The 10,549-nt window shown below is 32.1% G+C and overlaps 1 gene segment (V, D, J or C); it reads left to right on the top strand.

The window, feature by feature from the left end:
- The first annotated feature begins 5,338 nt into the window (after nt 1–5,338).
- LOC130240239 (T cell receptor beta variable 11-2-like) lies at nt 5,339–8,130 on the top strand. The segment is given in 6 exon segments: nt 5,339–5,405; nt 6,290–6,622; nt 7,167–7,250; nt 7,350–7,409; nt 7,552–7,601; nt 8,065–8,130. Coding segments are annotated over 6 exon segments (633 nt in total).
- Nucleotides 8,131–10,549: the final 2,419 nt, after the last annotated feature.

Genomic DNA, 10,549 nt, shown 5'->3' with positions numbered 1-10,549 from the left:
TATCATCTTCTCTGATTGATTTGCTTTAATAAACTACTGCAGATTTACTCTGTACACCTCTGTGGTGTCGTTTTTTTTTTTTTTTTTTTTTGTGACATCACACACTTCCTGTGACCTTTTTTTATTTGGAAACTTTGTAAACCACAAAAATTGTACTACCACTGTGTTACAGGTAGAATAGTGGATTACTTGCATGTGAAAGAAAGAATGGGATTTATTTGGGTTTTGCAAATGTTTGTTCAATAAATAAAAATGGAAGACTTAAGAATTGAACCCCCAACCATTGTGTTGCTAACCAAGTCAAGTTACAGTAAGCATGTAAAGATGAAGATCGCATAGTAGGATTCAAACATCTAATGTTCATTCATTCATTCGTTCATTTTCTTTTCGGCTTAGTCCCTTTATTAATCTAAGGTCGCCACAGCAGAACTAACCACCAACTTATCCAGCATATGTTTTACGCAGCGGATGCCCTTCCAGCTGGAACCTATTTCTGGGAAACATCCATACACTCCCATTCACACACATACACTATGGACAATTTTAGCTTAACAAATTCTGCCTATACCACGCAAACACAGGGAGAACATGCTAACTCCACGCAGAAATGCCAACTGACCCAGCTAGGGCTCGAACCAGCAACTTTCTTGCTGTGAGGCGATTGTGCTAACCACTGCACATGTTACAAGTCATAAATAAATAGTTATTGCATCAAGTATTGTAAAAAGAGAAGCCAGAAAACCAATAAAACAGTACAAACAACCAAAACAAAGACATACAGACAAACAAACAACCCCCAAGCGCTGCCAATTAAATGAAATATACACGTGTGTCTGTTAACAAACACATAAATCAAAACAAAAGACGCCAGCACTTTCTTAAAATAATAATTTAAAAGTTAGTGTAGGAAGGATTGGAGAAGTCTCCTTAATTTGTCCTGTTTGTGGTTGAGGTCATAATTAATTTCTCCAAAGGAAGAAAGGCGGACAAGTGAGAAATCTACATGAAATAGTTGAAATCTGAGTAGACGTTTAAATTTCTTACCCACAAATGTAAGAGTTGCAAACAGAGATTTGAGGTCTTCAGGAATGTCATTCAACAAAAAAGCAAGGGGAATAAATATGTGTTGCTATTATTAGGGCGAGACATAATCTGTGGACATTTTATGATATTTCGGCACAGAATTTTGTAAAATAAAAATCTGCATATTCATGCGGAATTATTTTGGGAGTATCTTAACTAAAACTTAATATATGAAATAAAAAATAATACCTTTTCAACTTTTATTTTATTGTTTACAATGCAAATTCAATAAGAGCCACTTATTTGGCAAACATAGCAAGTCTCTCATATATCTCTACTAAAAGACAAAAAAATTACTTCACAGACTGCTGTAAATAAATTAAATGAACATTTTCATGTCAATAATATTAGTGAAATTAATTTTAAAAATGAATAAATATAAATTTAGGGCAGCATGGTGGTACAGTGGGTAGCACAACCGTCTCACAGCAAGAAGGTTGCTGTCTGGCTGGGTCAGTTGGCATATCTGTGTGGAGTTTGCATGTTCTCCCCTAGAACTCCTAGGTTCCATTCCCACAGTGGTTTCAGAGAATCATAAATTGAGGGACCACAATGTTTTTTTTTTTTTTTTGGTTTGTAGTTTAGAAGTTTGTTGTTGCAATATTTGCTTTATTCCAACTATTTCTAGTTCATTACTATTTTCAGATGCTATTATCATCACTATTTTACATATTGGTAAAAAAAGATGATGAGAAACTTTCTAAAATCAGTTTAAATTAGCCCCAAAATCAAAATGTTTTGACTTGCAGTGAGATTGTGTTGGAAATGCAGTTTTCCTCACTGCGGAGCCAAAGGGTGTCCAGCTCCTCCCCTTTTGATGAAGTGGGTGGAGCTTTGCCTCCATCAACTCCTCCTCCCTTTAAGACTTTATTTCAAACATGTAAAAATGGCTAAACTAACAAATCCATTTTAACATATAAATGTCCAAAAAGGAGTAGGTGCTGTGGTCACACTAGAGTTTGTGCGTGCGAAATTCTGTTGTGTGGTGCTGTGGAAAGAGGCAGGGTTGAATGAGCGATGGGTCCATGCTTTAAATTTCTGTCCAGAGAGGTGATGTTTTGTCTTTGATTGGTCTCACGCAATCATGCTATGTGATTTCACAGGTCAGAGTTCACCAAGCTTGAACTTTCCAAAGCAGGGAATTGTGAAACTTATCACACGAGATTGCGTTTCTGTTCTGACGCATTCGCGTGCATATGAATGGAAGTCTATGGGGAGAAAAGTCCAGTGTGACCGCAGCTTTACCAATCAAATGATTCCTAACTCTCTATAAAATACCAGACTTTCTTATTAGTTATCTTTGTCTTGAAGAATCCCCCCACCCACCCCTACTCCTCCCCTTCTTTCCTAGATTAATCCAGGACACAGTTGCTCAGTGGTTAGCACTGTCGCCTCACAGCAAGAACCCAGGTACTCCGGTTTCCTCCCACAGTCCAAAGATATGCGCCATAGGTGAATTGAATAAACCAAAAAAACTTTAATAATCAGTGAACAGGCCGAAAGAATGAATTCAGTGAGTTATTGAGACCCACCTAGACTCTCTCCCGGGACAGCATGCCAAGCATGCCTTACTATCAATCATCAGCTAAGTGTGAACTCTTGAAATAAACTATATGAGCACCAATCAAATCTGTTCAAGCTTCACCTTGACCTGGATACAGTGGGTGGAGCTTGTCTCAGACAGTATGTAATCCTAAATTCAGCTCCCTAAAATTGAATGTTCAGATTTAAATTCATCATTTTATGAAGGGCCAGTCTTTATAAACAGGGCAAATTATTTAAATCCTCTCCTGCTATAAATTTAGAATCTGAAAGTGAAACTCTTACAAATGTAGATACAATAAAATTAATACAACACAAATGATTAGTAAATCCTGACTGTGCCAATGTTAAAGAACTGCACTTCTTACCTAACTGCAAACTGATTGGATTTTATTATTATATTTTTTATTATTTCTTAAATGCTTGTTGTTGTTTTTTACTTTATCTATTTGTTACTGTTACTAATTTGCATGTTATTGTTGATAATACATATAAATAATAACAAAGAGCTGGATTATTGTTGTACTATAATAACTGTATTTGGATGCATCAATCATTATTTTATGATAAAATTTTTACCCTCAGAATTATTATCAAATCAAAGCTTGAGGCAGGTTAAGATTTACTTTTTTAATTTTAAAAGAAAATCAAATTCTTTTAGACGTATTAGTAATAATAATTGTCCTATATAAAGTATGTAGTTTTGACTGAATTAAAGATTTTCTGCAATTATTGGATATTCCAATTTTAACAGTTTTTTTTCTCATTCTGACAAAACGATGATGCATTTCCCAGATTGTAAATATTCCAATAAAGGCTGCTTATAGGAATTAAAATTAAATAAATAGATCAGATTGTTACAGATATGTATAATTTGTTATATACTTTTCCAGGTAGATAAAATAAAATATATTATAATTTGGGGAAACTGATAGAGGGGGTGGCGCGGTGGCTCAGTGGTTAGCACTGTTGCCTCACAGCAAGAAGGTTGTTGGTTCGAATCCCGGCTGGGCCAGTTGGCATTTCTGTGTGGAGTTTGCATGTTGTCCTGGTGTTCGCGTGGGTTTCCTCCGGGTGCTCCGGTGTCATTTCCAAAGACATGAGCAATAGGTGAATTGAATAAGCTAAATTGACTGTAGTGCATGTGTCTGAATGCGAGAGTATATGGGTGTTTCCCAGTACTGGGATGCAGCTGGAAAGGCATTCGCTGTGTAAAACATATGCTGGATAAGTTGGCTGGTCATCCCGCTGTGGCAACCCCTGATAAATAAAGGGACTAAGCAGAAAAGAAAATGAATGAATGAATGAATAAGCTGAAGGAAAATGAATGTATGAAACTGATAGAATAATTTGTAGAGCATCCTTGATATTTCAAATTATTTGTTTCGTTTATTTTGAGTTAAAGTTGCCCTAAACTGGAAATTCCTCTCATAAATCACTGAACGCTTATCAGAAAAACCTCATCAGCTAAGCAGTGCTTCAAAAAATACTATTTTCAAATTACTGGTTGAACCATCCACTCCCCTAACTTACACCTGGTTATCATATTTTAGAGACATTGCCTTGCTGAAAGGTACAACCGCGCAAAAGACAATACTACTGAAAGTTGGACCAATATTGCTGCGATGTTTCTGGACAAACTTAAAAGCTGACGTTCTATCATATTCATCTGATCTTTAGTTCTTTAGTTCTGATTTTTCTTACTCCCCTTTGTTCAAGTAGACTGCTTAATGGCATCTGCTTGCCAGTTTTTTTCAGTAGGATTTTTAAATGTTTTAAAATAAGCTTCTCCTGCTCAAAATACAGTACAAATTATAAAATTGTGAAATGTTGCACTATAAAATAACTGTTCAAAAGTAGTTTAGAATTTAATTTAATTTAATCATTTATTCCAGTGATTTTAATGATGAATTTTCAGCCTAATTACTCCAGTCTTCAGAGTCACATGAATGAAATGATGGTTTGTTCTGTAGACAGTCAAAAAAATAAAGCTTAAAATGGCTAATAATTTAGACCTTAAAATAGTTTTTTTTAAAACAAATAAGACTTTCTCCAGAATAAAAAATATTATCAGACATACTGTGAAAATTTCCTTGCTCTGTTAAACATCATCTGGGAAATATTTAAAAAAGAAAAAAAATTAAAGGGGGCTAATAATTCTGACTTACACTGTACAATAAGAAAGCAGTTATTTAAAAAAATTATAAATATTAAAAAACATAATTACATTTAATAAATTCTGCCTTGATGAACAGAATAATTTTTTTAAAAACATCATGCAAAAAAAACCTGACACAGCTGTTGTCAAGACATATTGGTACACTGAAAAAAAAATGATTCAAAGATGATTCCTTGCATTTACTAATTATTTTAAGTTAAGTGGTTGTAAACAATTGATTTGGGTTGAATTAAAATAAACAAATTAGGTTCAACATTACTAAATTTAACTTGTTTAAATTCAACATAATCTGTAGCTAATCTGCACATTCAATCCTTAAATACATTCTTTTTAAAAGTAACAATCTAAAACACAAATGATTCAGTGACTTTGACTGTCTACTCCTATACGAATGTGGGTGATATGAACCCCTTTTTTTAGTCTCAACCAATGGTAATTATTCGAGGTAACAGTGTGGTTAGTACAGGACGTATATAAGGACCTCTTGCACTGCAATAAGACTCTCTACTCTCTGATAGATTTAAAAGACAGCCGAAAAAAAAATTGTTATACTATTTTACAATGATTCTCTGGGCATTTGTTACTGTTCTTTGTATTGCATGTAAGTACCACTGTGTGTTTCTTGCTCATTTGCTTTAAAATATAATTTTGGAAATATTTATTTTATTACATTGCTGTTATTTATTTAGTTTTAGAGCTCTTTGTTATTCTGATCACATTTAGTAAATAAAGTAAACATTACTTTCTGTGAAGCTCATGCTCATAATGAATTCTAATGCTGTTTGTAATTATTTATAATCAAGCATAACAATTTTAAAAATGCATCTATAAGACACAACCTGTAATGTATTATGACAGATATAGCTACATTTGTAACAGTGTTATTAACGCTTATTAGTGATGCATGTCATTTTTATATCTACATATTCAAACACATGAAATACTGATGTATTAGTATTTATTAGTCAGTCATAACTGTATTTATAAAGATGCAGTCTGCAATGTTAAAACAATGTTATGTTGTAGTTACAACAACTCAGTAACTTAACCACATTTTTCTGTCAAATAAGTGAATGCTTTTATAAATGAACACTATATATAACTGTCATTACAGTGAAGGTTCTGTTGTGTGTTTATAGATGCATTTATAAAATGTGTTATGCTTGATTATAAAACATTATCAACTGTTATAATTCACTATGAGCATGGGCTTTTGTAGAAATTGTTACCAATATATTTAATACATGTCAAAAATCATTAGTATATTAAACAAAGGTCATCTTCCATGAAAACATTTAGTAAAACGTTAACGTTGTTTAACGTTGAAAGTGAATTTCGATTCGTATTTAGATTTTTTTTTAACCATCCGTTTGCAGATTTTCAATAGTTGTGTCTCGGATAAATGTTGTTCTATTCTATAAAGCACTATTTATTTATTCATGTTGAAATATCCATGTTGTTTTATGGCATTTTCATTTTTTTCAGGCACTGCACATTCACGTATTGATCAGCCAGATAAAGTCATGACTGTAGAACTTGGCAACACTGTGATTCTGCGGTGTATTTCATGTAGCAATAACATTTTTTGGTACAAGCAAGTTGCTGGTCAACAACCTCGAGTCATATCAGCATTTCAGACACTGTCAGAGCCCATTTTTTACAATAAATTCAAAAATGAACGTTTTGGGGGCAAAAGACTGGGCTGCAGCACCAATCTGACAATCTCAGACATCATTCAGTCAGATGAAGCAGTGTACTATTGTGCATCAAGAGAATATTATGTTGAGTTTGGAAGTGGAACACATCTGAAAATTAAAGGTAACAGTTATTTTTAAATCATCACAATAATTATCAGAAACAATGTGTGCATTATAATGATTTCATTATGTTACATAATGTATTTAGCTTATTTGTAGTTCGCATGTATAACAAATTAAAATGATATTTTGTGACCCTGGACCACAAAAGCAGTCTTATTTTGCGCGGGTTTTGTGGGAATTGCCAAAAATATATTGTAGTCAAAACGATCGCTTTCTTTAATGCCAAAACTCATTAGAATATTAAAGAAAGGTCATCTTTCGTGAAAACATTTAGTAAATTTACTACCATAAATACATCAAAAGATCTTTTGTCAAACTTAAAAGGTGATTTTCCTAGTATTTCGATTTTTTTTAACCATCTGATTCCAGATTTTCAATAGTTATATCTCAGCTAAACATTTTACTATTCTAACAAACCAACTTTAATGTGATGTGTAAGTCTCAATCTTCAAAAATTGACATTTATGACTGCTTTTGTGATCCAGGATCACATTTATGAATTTAATATATGCAATTTTACATTAATGTTATGTTAATCCCAGGTCATCAAGCTTCAGTATCTGAGACATCAAATTTCAACAAAACGTGTCAACAAAAATGCAATGAAAACAGCACTACAGAAATGTGTAATTATTTGTAAATCTATTTCTTTCAATTTGTTACTGAAATGAATCATCTACAAGTTTTTATTAATTCTGAGAAACATTAATGTGCATTTATTTCAGCAAATGAAAGTGTCTATCCAGCAGTGCTTGGATTGCCTTGTGCTTTGGGACTTTGTGGAGGTCTAGTTTTTGCTCTCATTGCGTTCATTTTTAGCAGAGGTGTGTGTGCATGAACCGTGTCTGACTCAGTGTTCTTCATTTGCATTTATGTTTTTAAATAATTACACTCATAACATCTTTATTTCTGTATCTTTTGACACAGTGAGAAACTCTAGACAAGAAAATCAAATCAGAGGGCATTCAAGTGCTCAGGTAAGATTATTTTAAGGTTATTTGCTGTCAATTAAAGAAGAATTTATATTTTTTAGCAATGCTTTAATCGATTAGTTTGTAGCATTAGACACTGATGTTGTTTAATCCGTTGTTTTGTTCTGCTCCAAAAAAAAATTTAATTAAAAAATTGCTTTTAAAATAGACAGTTTCATCATCACCAGGAGCACAGTATTTTTTCATTTAGATTATTATTCACAATGTTTCACCAACATTACATTTTTTTCATCCAAAGTGACTTGCGAAATTAGAACATAAATAATCAAAGCAACAAAAGATCATGTGAATAATATCGTAATATAATGATTGCGAGTTGCTTTTATGAATTTTGAGAATAAAGTGTAGCCTATTTCTATGTCAGTATTAATTATTAGCATTTTGTTTACAAATGTAGTGAATTTAAATGTTAGTTAATTTGATAAATCTGGCACCTGTTTTCATTCAGGAACCTGATGATGAAAATTTGACATATGTAGTCTATACATATGCAACGCACTCAGAAAAACATTAAATCTGACGGAAAATCTCACCAGAAAGTGCACTTGATATTATAGTTATTTTTTATTTAGTAGGAGAAAAAAAATGTAATTAAAAAAATATGTAGTGCATTATTTACATGTTATTCCATTTACATTGTGGTTTATTCAACATTTTGGATCATTCGCATTGGTCCTGTCCATTAATTTTCCATGCACTGTATTTTGAATCTGTAATTGGCAAATTTATTGTAAAGAATTTTTATTTTATAATAGTATACTTCAGTATCTGTATATATACAATTTCCAAATTTCTATTTTCAATTTGGTTTCACCCACAAATTAGAATGTGTCCTTTTATTTTCAATTTGATTGTGTTTTCAGGAGGAAAAACAAGAGGTGATACACTTTTACCAAAACAAATTATTCTTTTATATATTAAAATAAAAATGTCTCTTTTTACATAAATACTTGTTATGCAGGGTGTGAATTACAGGGGGGTTGGGGGGGGGGTTGAACCCGCCTAATTAATGCTCAATCCCCCCGAAACGGCTTCAAAACAAGATGTATGGGCTGATCACACCTTAAATAGTGAGAACTAATTTTCCATGATCTGTATCTTAAATAATAACATTATTAATTAAAATAAAAGATAATACAGGGTTCATGCATAATCAGTCTTTGCAAGAATCATTCAACAGTCTGAACCAGCTAACCAGATCTAGAGCACTCTTCTTGTAAAATAGGTGTTTGTATTTACATAGCCTAAAAGTAAAGTACAAAACATAAAGTTAGATACATAGTTTGAGCTACAGTAACCTCTGAAATAATCAGGTTACTGTATGTCAGAATACATTAAATATCCTTCAAAACATGAAAACTGAAAACTTAAATACATCTTATTAATAAATTTGATGTCATTTAAGTAAATAGATCAATTGAAAACTTAGCAAAGCACAGCCCCCTGACTGCGAATGTATAATTTGCACCCTGCTGTTATGCAACCCATTATGTTGAAGGATGATAATGGAACATTGTTTAACCCACATGTTGACTGTTTATTTGTACAAAACTTTTTTGAAACATTAAAGTAGATGCTTGCTTGTAAGTTAATTACTTGATCTAATATGTTTATAAAATGTTTATATATTAAAGGTTTATATGTTTACAATTATATGTTTGTAATTATATACACACCACTTGGAAAGTACACTTTGATGTTGACACCAATATTTCCCATTAATTTCTCACAGATTATTTGCTGCTATTAATAAATGTCATTAATTCTCTGAAACAATACACCAGAAAGAATTTGTTTTATTCATTTAGATTTGTTTGCGCTGATGTGATGTCAAGTTCAACTCAAAAATGTTACTTTTAATATTTTAATTAGTCCTCTTCTTCAGACTCTGATGTATCTGTGAACTGGATTTTTTTTTCTGCACTGTTAATGCAACACTATGATGAAGGTGTTGTTGTTGTGCAACATATGTGTGAATGTGCTCTCGTGAGTGTCTGGAAATGGAACTAATCTAGAAAGTGTGCACTGCTCAGCTTTCATGTGGGCTGCTGATACAGTGGGTTGTAGTGTCTGAGAGTTAATAACTGAGTTTTACTTCAAGCATTTCAAGCATGTGATTTATTTATTAATTCACTGATAATTCTGTTTATTGCTTACATTTTGTAGAATTATTTATCTCTATGTAATTGTGACTTCCTATTTATCAGTTTTTTATTAATATTGTATGTATATCACATACTTTTCTAGCAATTAGGGATTTATCACCCCATTTTCCAAATCCAAAAATGGAATGCACAATTAACATATTTCGGTCACACTTTATATTAGGTGTACTTAACTACTACGTACATACATTTAAATGAATAGTTTAGTACAATGCACTTGTTATGTACATACATGCACTGTAAAATATTCACAAATTGGCAGTTTCTGTATTTTGTGATTCATGTTTTTATTTTTTCCCAGTTTATTTGCGAAGAAGTGAATTTTATGAACGTTTTTAGTAGTTTAAAGTGATATTTTGGGTTGCTGTTGTATATTTTCATACAGAAACTTTGTAATAAACTGCCAGTACATTTCTGTTGTTTTACAGATGTAGTGTTATTTTAAATTTATCACAAATATTAACATCAATATTTTGGTATTGATAATAATATTGATATTTTAGCATCTCCTATGGCACCAAATAATGTAGTGATAATTTATTTGGTTTGACACCAATATTAAATTAGAGTAATTAATTCCAAATCCTCAACTTAACCACCTTCATGAATCATGCCTAAGCACTTAATTTATTGTACATTTAGTGATTTTAGTTACCCTTATGTTAATAATACAGGAAAATGAATATTCCTGTGTTGATAATGCAGTAAAAGGCTCTACAAGTCAGACTATCTCACTATCATTCAAATTTGGCCTGATAATAAACACTT

Source organism: Danio aesculapii, chromosome 14 (genome assembly GCF_903798145.1).
Source record: "Danio aesculapii chromosome 14, fDanAes4.1, whole genome shotgun sequence".
In the NCBI taxonomy this organism is placed as follows: domain Eukaryota; kingdom Metazoa; phylum Chordata; class Actinopteri; order Cypriniformes; family Danionidae; genus Danio; species Danio aesculapii.
Note: the sequence above shows the minus strand (reverse complement) of the source record. Positions and strands in the feature narration are given on the sequence as shown.